The sequence below is a fragment of the Ceratotherium simum genome, chromosome 2 (assembly GCF_057802395.1).
Source record: "Ceratotherium simum simum isolate JZ-2026a chromosome 2, ASM5780239v1, whole genome shotgun sequence".
NCBI lineage: Eukaryota > Metazoa > Chordata > Mammalia > Perissodactyla > Rhinocerotidae > Ceratotherium > Ceratotherium simum.
In genome coordinates, this window is record NC_141901.1 from 67,567,996 (window position 1) to 67,590,690 (window position 22,695).

Genomic DNA, 22,695 nt, shown 5'->3' on the forward strand with positions numbered 1-22,695 from the left:
ATTACTACAATGATTTTTTAACAAAGGTAAATTTACAGTTTTGAGAGCCAATTGAAGATTTTGATGTTAACTGTTTGGTACCTGTTTGATTTCTGAAAAAACAAACGCCCTTCATGCACATGAGTACATTATCCACTTTCCAAATTAGATGTCTCCCTGTGGCTTATGATCGCCTGCATTTTTCAGTATCCCTATGAGGTAGGAAATTAGGCAACTAGCATTCCTGCTGCTATACTGGAAATGGTAGAGGAGAAAAGACATGGACATGTTAGGTGGATTTCCTAAAATCTCATAAGCAGTAGTGAGATTACAGGAAATTGAATTTAGGCCTCCGGACTTGCTGTTGCCCATATCTCTGAGCACTAAAGACATTTCCACAAATTAAGTACAAAAAGGCTGGGTTAATGGGACCAGGGAGATAAATTCTAAAATTATTCCCTTTTGTGTTTGAATCTCAGTATGTTTTAAATAGAGTTTTTTTGTTTGTTTATTTAATTGATTTTATTTGTGTTAATACTCTCTATGCTGTCTTTTAAATTAGAAAAGAATGATATTATATGAATTTGGTTCACTGCTAACTGATTTTTTGACAGTTTTCATCATTGTGAACAGACTGATAAATCTATATTAATTCAAATGCTGTGTTGGAGTGATTTTTGTAAAAGATTATATGGAAAAATCAGATATGATACAAAAACAATTATTGGCTGTTTGGTTTTGCAGTCACAACATGGAGCTTCAGTTGCTGCCAAGGCTGAACTACCCCTCTTTTACACTCCTATTGATCTTGTGGACATTAGCGTGGAGATGGCTGGATTGAAGTTTATAAATCCTTTTGGTCTTGCTAGTGCAACTCCAGCCACCAGTGCATCAATGATTCGAAGAGCTTTTGAAGCTGGATGGGGTTTTGCCCTAACCAAAACTTTCTCTCTTGATAAGGTAAGAAAATATTTTTGAAGTCATGGTTAAATGTCTATCATATATTTTAATTAGCGCATAAATATTATAGTGGAAAGATGTTTCTGACCAGGAAATAATAGTTATTAAACTGCTGGACAAGACCTATTATTACAAATTAGTCTTTACTTTCCTTCCATTCCTTCTGTCCGTTTGAGAGAGAGGTCATATATTTCTCGCTTTGGTTTGTCTAGGAAACATCAAACATGTAAATATTACAAAAGTGACTATTTAATAATCACAAACTCCTGAATTCTTATTTTGGCATTATTAACTGTTTCGTGATTCTGGATGTTTGTGAATGAGGAAATATGCCTCGACTGAAAGTTAGGGGGACAATGGATTGGTTTGCACATAATCCTGGGATCTAATTTGTGTCAAAAAGAATCACTCAGTATAACTCATTGGTGCTGGTAATAAATAAGATTCTTCTTGAATTTTTAAAGACAGAAACTTTTCCCAAAATACATATATCTGAGTTTGATTTGACATTATGACTTTCTACTCACACCGTTAAGTGGACATACTTAGAAAATAAGCTACATGTTAAAGTTGAGATTGATTCTTTAAAGTACACAAAGCATATAGATGCATGTTTTCAAAGTAGGATGATTTATGCAGTAGAGGGTTGCATCCTTATATGGTTTTGCATTAGAAAAGAGCTGCAGAATTTAACATTCTTAAATCTTTTATTGATAAAATTTTAAATGCTAAACCTATTGATGTATTTAGTACTAAATAGTAGTTAGTAATAATTAATGTATAAGCATGTGTGAATCTAGTGACTAAGGAAAGTGTGTCATTATTTAAATCAGCCTTATCCTTAGGCAAAGAAAATAATAGAGAACAAATATGCCCCATTAAGCACATTCTTTCCTTCTTTCTCCTCTTACTAGGATCAATAGCTGGCATTATTATGGCTAAAACATTATGGCTGTCTTATTCTGACAGCTTTACAAGATGCTATGTATAAATGTGGTCAAGAAAATCTAGACAATCCTCAAAAGTGAGAAAAACCAGCGCATGAAAAAATAATACTTCTTAAATATTTTTGTATTTAAATAGCTAAAGGGGGGTTCTTTTTCAAATAAATTGGCTATTTAGAAATAATTTGGTTAAAAAAAGTGTAAAAATAAATAGACCCTACTGGATTCAATTTTAGAGTATTGTTAATCAATTGTTTACAATCTTGTAGAATATTGATAGTATATTTGTCTTTGTTTCAATTCATCCTTTAAGAATTACTCGGAAGCTGTAATCAAATGTTTAATCCATTGAGAAAATCTGAGTCTCTGATAGTATTTAATGACGACGTTAGTTATACTATTTTAAAAATTCCATATGTTAACAGAAATAGGTGGCTAATCAGGTTCAAGTGAAGAATTGTAGAAAAAAAGTGTTGGCTTTGAATTTGCTGTTTTCTCTGCTTGCAAAAATTGAATTCTGACTAATCAGAGACATCTGTCTTTACTCTGTTGGTGACATGCATTGATTTGTGATGCTGTCTCTCTCAGTAACCTAGGAGCGGTTGCCTGTCTTATGATCACCAGCAGAAATAAATGTGGAAACTAACTTCCTTCTAAACTTCCAATTTGAATTTAATCTATCAATTCAGAAGTCTGTGATGCTAGTTCAAAAGGAGAGTTATGAACAAATGTAAATTAAATCTGGCACATAAAACATAATGTTGGGGGAGTTTTAGAAGCTCTATTTGACTTACCTTGATGATGTGTACAACAAAATATTTGTGCAAAGACTATTTTAAATGTATTTGTGCAGATTGTAATGACATAAATAATGACGCCACCTTGGGCTTATAGAATGCCATTTTCAAGAATGATTATTTCCCATACATGATTTTGCAAAGTAATCAGTTTGCCTCATAGAGATCTACTTTTTTGTTTGTTTGTTTTCTGATATTGTCCCTAATTAGTGACTAAACCTATTGTGGATATATAATTGTCTTATGAACTTCTATGCTTTCTTATTGATGAAATATTGTAGAATACAACTCGGCAGTATAAACACATGCTTTTCCCACAGCCTTTTACTAAAGACATCTATTGAAATATTGTATGTACTATACATTTGTGTGACATTGTAGTGTACCGATTTGGATTAGCTTTATTATAATTTATCACACGAATTCAAGAATCTACTTAAAATATATTAAAATTCAGAATCTTGACATTTGAAATTTGGATGCTCTTAATATGACAAAGGTTATTCCATGGAGTTTTGTTATCATATGAAATATTAATCTTTCACAATACAGTTTTGATGAAGTACAATTTGCCGAGCCTGCATATGATAAAGAAATTAAATGCTTACCAAGGGAGTTCAGTAAAAATTAGAGCCCTGCCTGAACATCTGCTAGAAATTTTATTATCCTGTCCTACTGACAGTGTGGCTCCCTCGTTGTTTTTCTAGATTGACAGCTGAATATTGCACTGATTTCTGCAGCAAATATGTTTAGGTGAACTTTGTTTCCCTTTTTTTATTTTTTTGAGAGTTCAGAACATGCTTTTGATTTTTATCCTTTTTTTTTTTTTATACTCTTGACATTTGTAGATGCCAGATTGAGGTCTAATACGCTGTAGCAACGGTAGACCATTGACTTACAGTGAAATGCCAGTTGATATCTCAGTAAACAGAAATATTATTATTCTTTACTGTGCAGGCTGTATAAAAGCTGTACGTGCTTTCTTTAGGGAGGCAAATGATCAGATTTTTAATGTCAAATATTAAAAGATCTATGTTTGCTTTTGTGTTAAATAACATCAAAGATGGCTTTTATTAACTACATTCTTCCTTCCCAAATCAGTCTTTTTTTAGAATGTCCTAAAATCCCTAGATTGCGTTTCTTGAGATTCTGTTCATGTTTTATAAAGATGACATTTAAAATATCATCATAAAAATGATATTTAAAAATAAAATTATAAATTATTTTTCTATATAAATATATATTGAGTTCAAGTTTAAATTAAAAAAGTGGGAGAGAAATCAATTTGTCAAGCTTAATTAAAGCTCAGCTATCATGATGAACCAAAGAAATGCTCTGTTTAACTGGTAATATTAGAAATTGTTTAGACTTCACATTAAATAACCTCCTGACCTGTGTTCACATTATACTGATAGGAAATAGATAAAACATTTCGTTTTTGTTAATTATATCATAAATTTTTTTTCTCTGGGCTAGCTACATATTATATACTACAAATATATAATATTTAACTACAAGTTGCTTATATCTTTATTACTACATAGATAAACTCAGAAGTGTTTATTACTATCCTAAATCAAATTCAAACCGAAGCAAAAGTTCACTTCATATATAAGCTATTTATAGATAATTAGAGTAAACTTGTGATTGATTTTTAGCAAGAAAATGTCTTGAATGCATTTATTTTGTTGTAATAAGTATCAAATGATTAGATAAATTGGTACACATATTTACAATGTCTTTCAACATAAAATACTGAAAACTAAAAGCTGAGAAATATTTATGATTCTTTATTATTTCTTTGGAGTCCAAGTATTGGTTGTAGCTGTTCCCATGAAATACAACCTGATACCACATAGCACAATGCTTAGTGTATAGGAAGAGTTTGATAAATGTTTCATAAATATTTGTTGGAAAAAGAAGTTAATAAATGAATAAATAGATTTTTTGGCAACGCCATATTGAGTTTCTTTTTTTTTTTTCCAGCCGTACAAACAGACAGTTAACAAATAAAAAATGGACTGTTCTGAGTATTGATCTTAATCAAAGGAGAAAAGTTCAATTTAAAATCTTCATATTCTTTGTTGCTTTCTAATACTGCATCTATACATGTCTCAAAATGAAAATGTCAGTGGAATTTCTAAATGCATGGATTGTGTTTTAAGACTTAGGTTGCCTAGTAAGCCCAGAATTTTTGAGAAAACAGAATAAGTATCACACAATTTTAAGAAGGGAAATAAAAATTATCTGGCCAACTGTCTAAGCTCATGTGTTGATGGATATGACAGAAGAAATGTAACCTGTTTTTGAACGCTTTTAGTGACAAGAAATATGCTAGATCTTTAAGGCAATGCAACGTGTTACAATTATACAAAGGTCTATTTTAGAAATATCTTCTTTTTATTGACCCCAAAAGCTCCTTCTCATAAGTTCCATCCATGTTTTATAGTTCTACCCTCAGGGACACCATGGAATAAATTAGTCTAACATTAACATAAATGAAATATTGATTTTAAAATATGGTGTTTTTTTTTTTCTTCAAGTAAATAAATACCCTAGAGAAAGGCAGACAAGCATGGAGATGCCATGCAGTCTAGGGAAAAGAAATCTGGCCTGGGAGATTCCAGTCTCTGTCCAAAGCTGCTTCTAAGTCACTATCTTGAAAAAGTTGTTTAATATTGTATGTTGTTGTTGTTATAATTATTGCTATTATGTACATTAACTACCATTTATTGAGTCCTTAGAAAATATAGACATTGCCACATATTTTTCATAAGTTATTCATTGAATCTCCACAATATCCCTATAAGATAGATAGTACTTTTTTTTCAGATGAAATAATACGGACTGAGAAAGTTAAATAAATTGCCCAAGACTTAGAACAACAATTATTTATTTGCTCACAAACATGTACACTGGCAGTTTGGCTGAGCTCATAGGGGCAGTTCTTCTGCTTGACCTTGTGTCTTCTGGGCCCATTCATGCATTTGCAGTCAACTGGAGGGATGCCCAGGGACTGGCAAGATGGCCTCACTCATATGTCTGGACCCTCAGTTGGAGTTGCTATAATTGCAGAGATGGCTAAGCCCCTCTCTCCATCTCTTTATAGTCTCTCTTGCCTTGCGGTGTCTCATAAAGGAGGCTAGCCTGGGCTTGTTCACAGCACAGCAGTGTTCCAGGGGAGCAAGAGTGGAAGCTGCAAGGCCTGTTGAGACAAAGACTCAAAAGTCTACACTGTCACTTCCACCATACTCTCTTGTTAAAGCAAGTTACAAGGTACACAATACATGCTATATTTAAGAAGTAGGTAAGCACCAAATAAATACTGCTTATTGATGGAAAGAACGGAAGAGTCATATCACAAAGGGGCATGCATACAGCATGGAAGAATTGTTGAAGCCATCATTGCAAACAGTACTAACTTGCCCTCTGGTTACAATAATGCATATCCCTCTCACAAGCAAAATGCACCCACCCCTTGCCAAGACACCCAAATGTCATCCAATCATGGCATTAGGCTTAATGTCTGTGATCCTGTGATCTATATTAGGTTCAAATGCAAATGAGGTTACTTAAGTTTAGCTTGCTTTAGCCAAGATACTATGAAATAGAAAGACAAGTGTTCTGTCCTCCACACATCAAACATAAAATGATATGGTCAAGAGAACCATAGTAGATGATACTCTCATTCAGAAACAGGAGAAATGGAATGAATATAGCAATCATTTGTCCATAGCAATTTTAAAATTCAGTTATGCACATGTTTTCAGCGCCCCTTACTCCAGGGATGGGGGATGTTCCTTGATTAGGATCCAGTTCTGCTTCCTGGTAGCAGTTTCTCTAATCCATTGTTCTTATCCACTATTGGCTCTGTCTTCTGGGGTCTAAGTTTTGTTTTATTTTATTTAGAAATAGCTAGTGATGGCCATTGTTGGCAGTTGAGTAGCTTTTTCAGCCTGTTTATGCCCATAGAAAGTTAAGAACTCCTATTCCTCTCTTTATTTTGAATTGTCCCTTTTGGTCCTAGCTCATAGTGATGTCGTCATAAAACTCTCTTAAAAATTTTTTGAATCTATTAAGGGCTGATTCCATGCCCCAAAGCCATATCCTAATTCTTTTTGAGACAGCCTTCTCTCCATTTTGGATATGTCTTCCTGCTGTGGCACAATGCCCTTAAGATTCTTAGAATCGATATTGTCTACCTGAGAGTATCTACTAGGACCTGCTTTAAATCTTTCTAAAATCTTAACAAAGTATCATATAGCAACACTCTTGACCTGATCTTTACCTTAAGGTTATTTTTACTTTGAAAATCTTTTTATTTCTAGGACAGACAAAGTATAAAGAATAGCTTTGTTTTCCAACTCAGTAAGTCCTGGGCCCTTTTGCTTTGCTCTTAGTTTGCTTAGCAAATTAAATATATCCTTATTTAGCTCTTTTCTCTCTTACAGTACCTTGTTATACTTGGGTAGAAACACTCAGCTGACACTTTCAGTGTTCTGTCTGGAGATTTCTTTAGTCAGATCTACAAATGCATTATGTACACTTCCTATCTTCTGAATTATCACAGCGACATTCTTGCCAATTGTTCTGTCACTACATAAAACAGGCCATTCTTTCCCCAGCCTCCAATAACAATTTTCACACTGCATTTCAAGCCTCCGCTAACAGTTTATTCACCATTCTTCCAGCCTTTACTAACAGCCTACTCTTGATTTTTCAAGAGAGGCCTCTGCCTGCCTCTCAATTCTAAGGCCAATGTCACATGTTTTAGATTTTGTTATGCTAGCAAACATAGCCAATTTCTGTATCATTTATCCATTGCTGCATATCAAATCACCCACAATTCAGTGGCTTAAAAAACAATTAATCTGCTCTTGATTCTGTAGTTTGGCAATCTGGTCAGGGCTCAGCTGGGTAGGCTTGCCTTTGCTCCACGTGGTGTTGGTTGTTCTCACTTGTACATTTGCAGTCAGGTGACAGACCGCTTGGTGGCTGGCTAGTCCTTGATGGCTTCATTCACATGCTTGGATCCTCAGCTGGCATGACCGGGCCTGGATCTCCATGTGGTCTCATCTTCAAAGAGACTACACTGGGCTTGTTCACAAGTTAGCAGTGTTTTAAAAAGGCAAGAAGGGAAATCGTGAGACTGAGCCTCAGAAATTGCACAATATAATAATTTCCACTGTATTCTGTTGGTTAGAGCAAGTCACAAGGCCAGACCAGGATTTGGGAGCATGGAAATGGCTCCTCCCTTTCAAAGGCTTAAATTACCACCAGCATTGAACCAAGGTCTGTTTGGTACAAATCCAGCCTCTTTCCTCTATATCATGCTGCCTCCTAATTTATCCTCCCTGGATCTCATTACTATATGTCTAAAATGAAGGCAGTTTGACTCCATCCATGTTCGGCGGGGACCTGGAGTTCAGCTGAGCAGGTACACTGAGAGCCTTCCATCCTCTGCTTCAAGCAGAGCAACACCTATGATTTTATTTCTATTTAGGTTCTATGTACAATTTTTTTTTGTGTGTGTGAGGAAGATCAGCCCTGAGCTAACATACATGCTAATTCTCCTCTTTTTGCTGAGGAAGACCAGCTCTGAGCTAACATCTATTGCCAATCCTCCTCCTTTTTTCCCCCAAAGCCCCAGTAGATAGTTGTATGTCACAGCTGCACATCCTTCTAGTTACTGTACGTGGGACGCGGCCTCAGCATGGCCGGAGAAGCGGTGCGTTGGTGTGCGTCCAGGATCCGAACCCGGGCCGCCAGTAGCGGAGCGCGCACACTTAACCGCTAAGCCACGGGGCCAGCCCAGGTTCTACGTACAATTTCATTGAGAGAGAGAATTTTGATTTAAAACATTCTGGGAATCCATTGTCATCAAAAGCCAATCTCCTGTGCTATTTTTCTTCAGCCACATTGGCCCTCTTTCTAGTCCTCCAACATGGTGGAGTCCTCCTTCTCTTAGGACCATTTTGCTGGTGTTTGCTCTGCCTGGAATGCTCTGCCTGCACATCTTCATACATCCAGCTCTTGCTTCCCATTCAGTTCTCAAATCAAAAATTACTTCCTCAGAGTAGGCTTTGCTGACCACTCAAAACTCAGTCTCTCTGAGCCACATTTCCCTGGTTGTTTTTTTCTTCACTGCACTTATCACCATATGAAATTACCATGCTCTTGACCATTTATTTATTTACTTGTTTATTTTTCTGTTTTAGCCATTTGAAGTAAGCTCTATAAGAAAAGGGAGGTTGTTTTTCTTACTCACTACTGTATGCCCAGTGTGAAGAACTATGTCTAGCAGATAGGAAGGATGCAATACATACTTGTTAGATAAATGAATCATTACAGGATTCTAATTTGAACCACAATTCCACATGACAGCTCTTCAGTTACCTGGAGACAGCTCTCATGTCCTGTCCACAAGCCTTTTCTTTTTCCTTTGTAAATAGTCCTGTTTTCCTTTCCATAATAAGGTTTGCAGACTTTTTACCATGTAGGTTGTCTCTTCTCCCATGTGAATTTTAAGAAACTTGTTTCAATCCACATTATCTTAATTGAGAGGAACTTGCCTACATTTGCACAAATTGCTAGCACCTATCAACCAGACAAGAATTCAGGAATAACATTGTCAGGATTATAAATGCTAAAAATAATATTTAGAGTTGTTAAGAAAAATTTCACAAAATGTTATGTAATAATATTTTAGAGCCTGGGTAATTCTCTTTGGATTACAATACAGAAGATCACAATTTACTCTTGTAACTCATTTGGGAAGGCCTTATTAGAAATAAAGATCTGGATTTTTTTTAAGATTATATAAAACTGATTTATTTTATTATTGAGTTTCTACATTACCTTATCATGGAAGTCTATAAAACAATAAATGAACGACAGTCCAGTGCATTATTTTCACTGCTATAGGTCTAACTTCAAATTTGGTGCATAATTAATTTCTATTTATTGTGTAGTATTGTTGCCCTGATGTATACCTATGCATTAATTAACGAGCTATAATTATTTAAACAAATTCAGTGTAAACTTCTCATCTGGGAAATTTTTAACATGCAAAACTATAAGTGATTCCTGTGTAGTAGTAGTTTGATTTTCACCTGGTTAGGTTCTTTAATTGTTATTTAGATTTATTTATTGAAATTCATAAAATTGACTCATCCTCAGATTATAAAGAATGGGTTCATTAAAAGTCTACAGTTTACACATAGTAATCCTTTGGGAGATTTCATCCAAATGTACACTCCAAGACTATTTAGCAAGCTCTTCTATGAAGCAACCCTCTTTTATTGTTCATCTCTTCAACAACAAAAGAATGTGTGGGTATGCTTGCATGAGCATTTGTGTGTACGCTTGCAATATTGAAACTAAATCTTGCAAGTTAGACTCTAATAAAAAATACTCCCCGTCTCTCCCCAAAGTTCTAAACTAATCACTGTTTTCAACCATACCGTGTATGCCGGATTTAGTTTATTCAATAGAAAATATAGATTATGATATTTCCAAACACAGGTTAATGCGCATACTTGTAATCTTAAGTATAAATTCTTTAATTATAGCCAAAGTAATATTTTTAACCAAGTACATTATTCAAGTTATTTAAATTGCTCCCAATCTTTTTTACCTTTTATTTCACAATTTGGGCTAGTTGACTATGAAGCAGACCAATCAATTTTCCAATATAATTACGTCTTCACCTCTCTTCTGTTTCAGGCTGTGATTTCACACTTGTTAATTAGTTAATCATTTTGGTAGAGTGGACAAGGTGAGACTCAAATAGACTTTTTAATAATATAAATTGGCATGTACAGTTTTGATCTGGGTTAGCTGGTAGAAGAACCTAACTTGTGATGGAAAAACCTCTCATTCAGTTTCTTTTTTTTTAAGCAACTGGTGTCAAGGTTAATGGAAAATTCTCATAAGTATGGCTAATGGAAATTTCCTTAAAGTACAATCTTGCTATTTGAAAAACTGATTTTACCTTTATTCTATCTCATGTAATTCTTTTGCAGATTTTAAATTTAACTAGTTAAAAATATCCATATTCTGGGTATGTTTGGATGACACAGTTTTGGTTGAAATTAATATGACTTGAGTTCCATAATACCCTCCTTGCCTTTGTATTTTCTTTATTAATTTTTAATAAGATTCTAGTCGTTACTACATAGGGATATTCTTTATCACTCATTAAAAAACTTTAAATATGAAACCCAGTGATCACCTCACTGTCAAATTTTTATTAAAAACACACCCACGTTGGCTATTTTGTTGCAAGACTCATTCAGTTTTAAATTGCAGTTTTCTTTATGCTCCTTTTTCTTATATGACTTGCAATGAGCTTCATATTCAATCACCATTATTTCTGAAATAAAGTGTCATTAGATGCTTAAGGAAGTGAGCGGTTTTTTAGAGAAATATTCAGCCAAACTGCCTTTTTATACACCAATTGCCTTTACTTAACTGACTTCCCCATCTGCGTCTCTCACGTCAGCTAAGTCCACTGTCATTTTCATCCTGCTCTGCTCACTCATTTGCATGTTTTCCAGAATATTCCATATGTTTGGAACAATTTATCATTCCTCTTCTGCCAAATTCACCCTCTATTAAAGTTAAAAGTATCATCAAGTAAAGTGTCACTTTTAGGTATATGGGCTAGACTAGATGTATCCTGAGAGCTGTTGCTAATGTCCTTTCTACACACTCTTTTTATTTTTTTTCAGTTTATTCTTTATTTTTTTATTGGGATGTTATATCAATAGAACACAATATATTTAACATATATGTGAGTTATAAAGCATAACAAAATGAACACCCGTGATTCTAGCATACAATTTAACAATACCATTATATCTATCTATGTGCAACTCTACACTCTTTTTTTATTTCATTCACTCACCAAACATTTGTCAGTCACTGATCATTCGTATAGTGTGTGTGTGTGCGCGCGCACACGTATAAATGGTCTTTTCTCTAGAAATCTTAAACTCTGGTTCAGAATATACGCCAAAAGACACAGGATGACTGATTGAATGTTGACATAAGGCAACAGAGATTCTTAGACTAAAAATGTTACTTAATAAGCAGTATTTTCCTCAAATTTTTTCAAGGAAAAATGACTTCACGTTTGAGCTATGCCTTTGTTCTAGGCAGAAGGGACAGCACATGGACATCCATTGTCATGAGATACCAAGCGTATGTAAGATTCAGCAGCTGAATCTTAAATAAGATTCAGCATAATGTATCATAAGGTGGTATAAAGCCGTGGAGACTATGGGAAAAACCTGTTAGGCTAGGAATTTAAATGTGATTGTGTAGACAGCAGGGAACCTGAAGAGGTTTTAAGCAGAGGAATTACATAATTCAATTTTCAAGTCACTATTAATCATAATGTAACTCCCATTCACCATTTCAATAATAACTTCCACTTTTCCCCTCACGCAGTCTCTCTTTTCTGATTAAACCAGTCTAATCACTAGGCTTATGTTTGCATCATCTATACCTTAATTTTACTATTCCTCCTTCTTAAGAAGACTTCTTCTCCTATTCAAATATTAAAAGGCCAGTGGTGACCCAAGTTCTCTGTGGCTATGTTGACCAATGGTTATTTTCTCTCCATTCTCTGAGCTTTTATAAAATTTTACTTAGTTGATGTACGATAGAATGGATTCTTTATGTGGGTGTTTCTTTATTCCTTTCCTGAATGTAAGCCTCTAGAAGGCAAATCCTGTGACCTTCAGGCCTTGCAAATGAAGGAGTTGGAAAGTACCTATCGATTGACTGTTAGCAAGACAGTTGTGTTTTGGAATGTAATACATTGTTCAGCAATATTATGACTATTAAATTGGTAAATAGCACTACTTCTTGATGAACAGTTTCACTTTCTTGGATAAATGTAATTTTGTACGGCTATAATATTTTTTGTTAGGAGACATAGATTTTTTAGGCTCCTCTTGTGGGTGCTTTCATGGGATCTTCAAAAATTCCTCCCATCATTAGGGAACTCTCCCTTATGGTTCTTTTGAATCTTTGCTTATAGCTTACTCTGTACACAGCTCCTAGGAGCCCTCGGAGTTCTTTAACTTTTCTCTGCTGAGACCTGCTTGCCTTTCCAGGGGTCTCTATTGACTAGAGCTTAGTGTGACCTCACACTGCCTTATTTTATATGGGCCCTTTAACTGGTCCACAGGAAAATCTTACATTTCCTTTGCCCTGATAAATCTTAGGAATGCAGGTTGGTCAAGGTACAGTTGCATCTTTTTTAGCTCATCTTTCAGCAGCAGACAACTCCAGCTTTACACTTTAGACATATTAAACAGAGTAGGATCCTGTACGCTATGTTCCTCCCTTGAAAGAAGAAAAAAAAAATGCAGGGAACACATATCAAGCGTTTTGAGGTGTCTCTTTTAACCCCTCTCTTGGGGCTTGGGATGGCAGTGAGACTCATAACACACCATCAGCATGCTCCAAAGAAATAATTTTATTATCTCCTGCATCCCTAACTATTTGTATCTTTATTGGGGGCAAAGAGTATAAGAGTTCCCTAAGCAGATTTTTCTCATCTACTTGGACATTTCTGCAAGGGAAAAATTTATTTTTGTAATTTATTTCAATTTCCAAAAATTTAAATTTTATGCTATTACATTACTAAAGTCTATGTCGAATTTTAATTAGCAACATTAATTACATGAAAACACATGATAAAAAATTTTTAAATTTTATCAACTTTCCCTCATACTGAGATGTTTTTCTAGATTTTATTGATATCATTTAATTTTTCAACATGGCATCAGAATTGTTTTAGTCCAGATCTTCCATGAAACAGTTACCAAGATGGGATTAAACATGCAAGAATTGTACTGGGTGAAATACTTGAGAGAATATATGGGGGGAAGTAGAGAAAACTGAGAGAACCATAAGACAACAATGTAAGTCTGGCCTCAAGTGAAGTAGAGAAGGAAGGAGGGTTGGGCAGAAGCAGGCTAGAGTGCCTTGTAGCCTAAGTCAATTTCAGCAAAGCCATCAAGGAGTCATAGTGTCTCTCAGGAATGCAGCTGCATTAGTATCTCTGTCCTGTTCAGTCACTGGCTGAGCCATGGGAAGCATGGCTGCCATACAATGAAGGGATGGATTTCACAGCACAAGAGCTGGGGCCCTTGCTTGGTTGTATTCCCTGTAGTTGGAGTTCTGTGAGGTTGCCACAAGGATACTTGGGTTTCCTACAATACCCAGCATAATAAGCTAAGCAACCACTTAGTATATGGTTCTTGAATGAGTGAATAAATAAACATTGACATTATATTTTGAAATCTTCTCTTGATCAATATAAAGAGAAATGATATGTCACCAAAGGTAAATTTAATTTATTAACTATATAAACTAAATTTCTTAACTATTATAGTGCAAAAAGAGAAAAACGAAGTTGCGATATTTTACCCTAAATTTTAAATGGTGGTTTTCACAGTAAATCATGCTATAGTTATTATTCAAGTATTACAATTGTCCCCCTTTGTTTGGAAGTAACTGTTGAGGGTCATATCTTTCATAAGTATTGTGACTGTCAATAAATTACTTAACCTCTCTAAACCTCAGCATGCTCACTTATAAAATAAGACCATGATACCTGCTTTGACTTTCTTATGGTATTCTAGTGATACTCAGTTTGAATTTTTGAAAAATAGAAGATGTAAATATGATTTATAACATTAAAACACCATATCAGTAATAGTTATCATTATTGTTACCGTGATCTGTATGCCAAAGTGAAATATAATAGTTATGTAATCACTTATTAAAACATAGAAAATCACTATAATTTTTCCCTTCTCATTTAAGGACTCATCTCCACTAGTACCACCCACATCCAAGCCCCCCATCATTTCTCACTGAATACTATACCAGGCTCCTACAAGAGCTTCCCCGCTTCCATTCTTGTCTGTCCTACATTCCAGCCTCCACACAGCAGCCTAAGTGGTCTCTTACAACTTAAGTCATATCATGTCCCTCCTTTGCTTAAAATATTCCAGTGGCTTCCCATAGTCCTTAATAGAAGATCCAAAATCCTTATACAAATTACTTTATCATATTTTCCTGCCTGTCTCTCAAACCTCATCTCATTCTGCTTTACCTTGTACCAATTAAGCTACAGCCACAATGGCCTTTTTTAGGTTCCTACAACAAGTCAACTTCATTCTCACCTACGGCCTTTCACTAACTGTTCTCCTTGCCTGGAGTTTTTGGGCCCTTACATTCAAAAAGAAGAAAGAGAAAATTGTTGCTAATGAGAACATTTAAATAATATAAGACTCCGCTATTGGCGGCCCAGGTTCAGATCCTGGGCGCGCACCGAAGCACCGCTTGTCCGGCCATGCTGATGCAGCGTCCCACATACAGCAACTAGAAGGATGTGCAACTACAACATACAACTATCTACTGGGGCTTTGGGGAGAAAAAGGGGAAAAAAGGAGGAAGATTGGCAATAGATGTTAGCTCAGGGCCAGTCTTCCTCAGCAAAAAGAGGAGGCTTGGCATGGATGTTAGCTCAGGGCTGATCTTCCTCACCAAAACAAAAATAAATAATAATAATAATAATATAAGAATAATTCTGTTGTAATAAGTAGTTTACATTTATTGTAGTTTATCAGATATCAGAAAATGTAGATGATAATTAACCAATTAAACTATGAAGGAATGGTCGTATATTCTTCCTTTTTGTTCCTTTCCATTAACAGAAGATTTTATGATTTTTAAATCATTCAATAAGATTCATCTTCTTCTTTAATATTTCTGAAAAGAAAAAATATAAATAGTTATTCTTCCTTATAGCTGTTAGGATCTCATTAGTTATCAATCATGAAATCCCCAGAAAATGGAAAGTATTTTATAGGGGTCAGAAATTGCAGTGCAAAGAGCGGTGGGTGTTAACATGACATACACATGGGCTCAGAGGAAAACATTTTTAGAAATGCTTTTTCATGTAAAATTAATAAGTGTTAATGTGAATGTTAAAACGCCAGGTTGTGATTCCTGGCTTCTGAACCTCTTCATACTTCACTGAAAAAAAACTAGAAAATGCTTCCCCGCTCTAGAGTGCCTTACATCAGTGTATGTGGGATTTGCATCTATAACTGCTATTAACATTAATGAGATATAATCAAGTAGGTCTCCCACACACAGATCAGAAAATTTACTCAAATTACTATAGGCATAGCCAATCATGGAGCATAATTCGTGGTACATGCAATTTAAAGTATTTTACATTAAAAGATGAAGTAAAACATATTAAGAAGTTGGCTTGTAGCTATTTCTGGAGCAGGTACTTAAAGTATCTTTAATATTGGACTTCCAGTATTAAATAAAAGACAAGTTTATAAACAGTTCAATAATTGGACAGGCTACATATTGATTTTTTCCTTTGTTATATAATATCACCCACTTCTCCATTCAGAACCGTGTCGCACTGGGTTGAAGAGTGCTAGAAACATGGTCGCTGTTGTGTATTGGAATGTGGAGAGACGGAAAGGCTGTCACAGCAGTCAATAAGATCTGAGAGGTGTTGACTAATTGCCTGCTAATTACACAGTAAATTGTCTAATTAAGCTGATGGTTAATTAGGGTACGCTTGCACAGCAGTCTTGTGGAATTTGTGTCTGATGTCTGGGAAGCAGCTTGTGTAATTGGCAAACTGGGAAGGACTGGCAGAGAACATGACTGGAAAGCTCACTGCCAGTGGATGACAGAATAAGGATTTAGTGGAAACAAAAGGGTTGTCATTTTTATACTGAAGGTTTTGTTTCAGTTCTGCAGCTATTCTGCAGTGAGCAATTGAGAAATACATCTGAAGCCTGAATTATGTGAGCAAAAGAAGGCTTAAAATGTGCCTCAACATGTAAAATATTCTGCTTGCTTGCCATGTGTGGCTCTGATACACTATATCACATTATATTAATATACACACTGTTTTTACAGTTCTTCTTTTTAACATATGTTATTTGGTGTTTATGTGCAAAAAAATATGATAATCTCGTGCATTCTAAGGAAAAATATGCCTCTTTTATGAACATTTGAGAAGATAAACATGACTGGTTAGAAGACATTTGAAATAAGAACTTTGAGTTCACTGTTTAATTTTTAATTTATAAATCACCATGAACTATAAAATATTAGACATAATACTTATATAAGTTTGGATAATACTTTAAAGAAATAAAAAAAATTATTATTATTTTTTTAAAGCTTCAGTGCATGGTTATGTATCCTAGTTACTAGTTTTAGTTCTCTATATGAGCTGCCGCCACAATATGACAACTGACAGACATGCGGTGTGGTTCCACGACCCGGAAACGAACCTGGGCCACGGCGGTGAGAGTGCCGAATCTTAACCACCAGACCACCAGGGCTGGCTCAAAAAATTTTATTTGTAATGAGAGAATTTCAGTTTTATCAGTTATACAATTTTACCATGCTTTTGCTTATAATTTAGTAAAATGTAAGAACAGAATATTTAAATACCTAATTAAATGTATTTCATTTGTGAATGGATGTGAATAGTGTTTGATAACTACCTACAAAATTTCAGTGCCTTTAAAAATAAAAGATCTAGAAGTTTGTTTTGTTACTATTATTGTTCTTTATAGCTGAGGAAATTTAACTTTTCATTTCAAAAAGTTATCTATGGTTAAAATAGAAACATGAAAATTCTCCCTATAAATAAACTAAACTAACCCACTGAAGAATACAGGCCCTTTATAAATGAAGTACACACACACATCGCCCCTTTATAAGAGATCTGAATATAAATGATCACTTCTATTACCACTTGCTGCTCAGATTCCAACATTTTGTGAGGACTTTGAAATAAGATTTTAAATAGAACATTAGGTTGCAGTTGAAACAAAATGTCACAGGTGCACAATAAATCTTGGAATGATACTTTTGTGTTAATAAAGCAAGAGAAAATTTGAAGCATTTCAAAGCTAGATTTCTAGAAGGTAAGAAGGCCTTAATCTAATTACAATATCAAAATTTTTTGTTGCTTTCTTAAATAAAAAGTATTTCTACATGTAATTGGATAGACATGTATGTTTTTTGTTTCCATTGTTTTCCATGGAGAATTTGAAGTTGTGTATATACTATATGTTTTTAAATAGGAAGAGAGAAATACACATTATACACTCTCTGAAATGTCTTTGAATTAGCATTAACCTTAGAGATATATGCATGGTAAATGAAAAGATTTACTATTTTAACACAAAGGTGTTTTTCAACCTGTCTTAAAGCAATACTTCAAAATATTAAGTCAGAGATATTAAAAGACGCAAAATAAAAGCATTCTTTATTTCAGAATGAAGAAAAATCATATTCATTCCCTTTGGAGTCTTAAGTTATGAATTCTTGGAAGATTTTATAAAGAAATTATGCAAGATAGAAGAAAAGTGAATTTGCCAAAGGAATACAAGGCTAAACATTGAAATTGTTTATTTAAAGATATTTCTCCTGAGGGAGAAAAATCAGATAGAGGTCATTGTTGCAACTCCAACCCCTCTGTAGTTTGATCTACTCAGTTTTTCATTTTATTCCTCATAAAGATAGAATAAAAAGTTTATTGTAAGTGATAAAAGTTGGCATAAAAAGAAATCAAGTAGATCTGTCTATCATTGTAATTACAGTTTTAAAGAAGAATTTTTTACAAAACAAAACCTTCAAGAAAAACTCCTCCTTTATGTTTACATATAAATTTCAAATTTTTTTAAGTCAAAATCTAGATGGTTTTCATTAATATATAGCTCTCACAAGAATAAATTTTATATATCATGAGATCATGTGATCATCTGCTGAGAATTTCTTATAATGCTTTACTTTGGCATTTAAAAATTTATATACTTTACGTACGTATGTGTATATGTGTGTGTGTATCATGTAATCACAGTTTCTTTTTTAATTCCTTAGAAAGTTTTATCCCTGCAATTTAAAAATTCAGAGTAAAGAAATACAATATTTGGCAACCTTAGCCATCAACGTCATTCGAGAATTCTTTTGTTTTCTTTTATAATTTACATATCATAATATTCACTCTTTTAAAATATACATTTCCATGGTTTTTAATGTATTCAGCATTGTATAACCATCACCACTATCTAATTCATTTCAGAACATTTCCATCAGTCCCCAAAAGAAACCTCATACCTGTTAGCAGTAACTCCGCATTCCCCACATCCCCCAACCCCTAATTCTGTCTCTGTGGATTTGCCTATTTTGGACACTTTGTATAAATGGAATCATAAAATGTTTGACTTTTTGTATCTGGTTGCTTTAACTTAGCGTAATATTTTCGGAGATCATCCATGTTATAGCATGTATCAAAACTTCATTCATTTTGTGGATATACGACCTTTTATTTATCCATTCATTAGTTCATGAATAATTGAGTTTTTTTCCCTACACTTTGCCCATTATAAGTAGTGTCTTCTTGAACATTCATGTATAAGTTTTTAACTGGATGTATGTATTCAATTCTCTTGTGAATATATCTAGGAGCAGAATTGCTGGATGATATGGTAACTCTATGTTTTACTTTTTGATAAACCACCAAACTGTTCTCTTCAGTGATTGCACCAATTTACAGTCCCACTAGCAATGTATGAGGTCTCTAATTTCTTCACATACTCACCAGTGATTTCCATCTTTTTGATTATAGCCATCGAAATGAGTGTGAAGTTGTTCTCACTGTGATATCGACTCCTAGTATAATTGATAACTTGAATAGTAAAAATATGAAGGTCTAATAATTGCCTTGATATTCTTAATAACGTATCATAATATCTTAATAACATATCACTACAACAACTAGTTAATATAACTAGCAGTTAAAGTAGCTGCCATTTTTCATCCTCTTTTATTCCAGAATACGTGGTCATCAGGAAAGGCTGACCCACTTCCACTGGAGGCATGACATAAAAGCATGCCTGAAAATAGAATTTGGCGTAGGGGGGTAGAGGCAACCTTGAAGAATAGCCAGTTTATATCGGTTCCTGGCCTTTGGGAGAAAGTGTTACAGGTTGGCGTATATTCAAAGAGTAGTCTCTTATTGTTTGGTCATTTACATAGTTCAAGAAAATGAGTAAATGTTCCAAGCTAATTTTGAGCATAACGTACTAAATTAGAAGCCTAAGGAGAAACATTTAACATACTCTAGATGGAAAGAACAAAGAATATTCTAGCAGTCTGAATCAGATATTCTTCCCTGCTCTCTGCTGCCCTAGTTGGTAATTTTTTTCATTCTAGATCTGACAGCACAAACTGGGAGAGTTAAAGCCTTCCCTTAGCACTAGCTCTAGTCTCAGCGCTCTCATTTACAGGTGAGGAGAATTAGTCTTAAATTAATTAACAGCTTTTCTCAAGTTCATTTAGATGGTGATGTGGCGCTCTCAAACCATGTACTCACTCTCAGCACTGTTTTTTATAGTACTTGATAGTCTCTATAGGTTTTGTTTATTTTTATCGATCATATATTGTAGAACTGTAATGTTGTCCTTGCTCTCAGAGAACTTAAAATCCGGTGCTGAGATGCACCAGTAGCCAATTCACATAACTTTGTAAAACGTGCTATAAAGAGGTAGAAACAAGGAGCTATAAAAGTACAAAGGAGCCACCAGACCAAGCTGGAGGCAAGGGATATCATTGGAAAAAAGATGATATCTAAGAGGAGTCCTGACCAGTGCCTGTTGGAAGAAGAGGGAGTATGTGTGGCTGAGTAGCATGTGCAAAGTTAGGCAGAGAGAGAAAGCCCAGTTTAGGAAGCCCAGTAAAGGAAGTTGAGCTTCACGGGAAGGAGGAGGTAGTGAGTAGGGAGAGTTGATCTAGAACTAGATAAGAAAAGGCTTTGTTTGCCCATTTAGAAGAGTTTAGACTTTATCTTAAAGGATAATGAGTGAACATTATGCAAAGAAGGGCAAGAACAGTATCAGATGTACATTTTAGCAAGGTTTCTCTGATAGTAGCGTATACAGTGTTTAGAAAATAGCCATGCAGGAGGGGGAGAGGATCACTATATTCATTCTGCAAGGATTTTGTAACAAGCTACTCTATTTCCAAGCACCATGCTTGGTCACTGATGATAGAGTGAGGAACGTGGCAAGGCCCTAAGTTCACGGAGCTTACAGGTGTAATGTACCAGGGAAGAAATGGTATCGGCCCAAGCTTGTAGCTAGAGCAAAGTGAACCTATTTAAAATGTATAAAGGAGACTAAAGTAGCAGTCTTGGTAACTGACTGCATGAAGCTGCAGATGGGGAGGGAGAAGGCAAGAATGACTATAGGATCTCTGTCTTGGCAGCTGTTTATGGTTGTTTCATCCACAAAGGAAGTGAATATAGAAGTAAAATGTAGTTTCTGTGTTCTGTGCCAGTCACTGATGCAGGACTTTCCAATATCAAAAGAAAACTGTCAATGGGTGTTTTAATGCTCCAATTATAATTACTTCAAATATTTGGAAGGAAAAGTTCATCCTAATAGAGGAAGTGCAATTATTAAAACTGAACTGAAAATGTTAATAATTTTTCAGATGAGATATAGGTACTAATGTAGAGTTCTAAAGTTTGAACTCAATTTAATTATTCTAAAATTAGATCTAAAACTAACATCTAAAGGGGAAAAGTTAAATAACAGAGCAGGATGTTAAATCAATATGATTAATTAACTTGATATAAATAACTTGAGTATTACTGTGTTTATCTGTAAATCATTTATCATGGTACCAGCTGTAAAAAAAAAATCTTAATAATAATGATAATGATGTGTGTCATCCTCCCACCCACAGAGGTGTCGTGACAAATGGTTAACAAACCGTCTAACCGCACTTCACAGATTCAAATGCTAACATAATAATAATAAAATCAATAATAATAAAATCAACAATGGAACAACTAATTCTGATGCAGCTTAGAAAGGGAAATTTATTAAAACTTTCACTTCACATATGAAGAAAGTACCAAAACAGAACTCTTCGTCCATCGAAGTCCATATTTACGTTTGGACTTGTAAATTTCAATGAGATGAGGAAGGAGCACAGAGAAAGACAGGAGAAACATTCTTATAATTTATTAGGATGTGGAAACTGATCTTTCTGTCTCTTCCTCTACCTCTCTTTCCTTCTTCTTCCTCTCCTTCTTTCTCAAATGAAGCATTGACCATTCCCATAGAATCAGTTACCAAATCCAGAACAGTACACAAATACGTATCTTCCATCCCCACACTGACTTTCATTGTTCAAGGCCTCATTTGTCCTCACTTAGACATTACATGAACCTCTTAAAAGTTCTGATTTCCCTGGTCTCTCCTGACAGAAATCAATGTGCTTATTTTCAACCAAATTTATCTCCTGAAGTGTATTTGGACATGCCTCTCCCCACCTACCTAAAGGAGAAAGTTCACGCTTCTTAGCGTGTCATACAAGGCCTTCTATCATCTCAACCCACCTTTTTCTTAGTTTTAATTTCCTCCCCACCTTTTCACAAAAAGGAAGTTTAACAGAAGGCCTAAGATTTTTCAAATATAAGTACTCCCTTTGTAACCTTATAAAATTTCTCAGACCCCACATATTATTTCTATTATTCAGTCTGCAGACCATGCTTGTGCACATGGATTCATAGCCTGCTCACTACTAAAGCCAAACCTGCCTGAGGGCGCCCTGCACGTTTCCTGAAGGTGCCTTATGCTGGCCTACCCCTGGCACTTGTTCATGCAGCATGCTCCCATCTGAACAGCCCTCCCCAATATCTTACCTATTGGGAACTTAATTCACCCTCAGGAGTCAGTTCAGATGTGACTCTCCCTAGAGATTTTTCTTCCCTTAAAATTGTGTTTCCACAGCTTTGGCATTCTAGAACTGCCTGCTTTAATAGGAAAAAGTCAAAAATCGCAACTCTGCCGCTAACTCACTATGTAGCCTTGTAAAATGAAGTAGGTGAACCAACTATTAGTCAACTCTTTTCTGTTCTACCATGCTAA

The 22,695-nt window shown here is 34.9% G+C and overlaps 1 protein-coding gene across 3 annotated transcripts in view; it reads left to right on the forward strand.

Moving 5' to 3' along the window:
- DPYD (dihydropyrimidine dehydrogenase) overlaps positions 1–22,695 on the forward strand; it is a 777,563-nt gene that overhangs the window by 395,977 nt on the left and 358,891 nt on the right. For all 3 annotated transcript variants that reach the window (XM_004420800.3, XM_087446926.1, XM_087446934.1), the window contains one exon: positions 724–939. In XM_004420800.3, the coding sequence (XP_004420857.1) occupies positions 724–939 (216 nt within the window). The remainder of the gene's footprint in view (positions 1–723; positions 940–22,695) is intronic.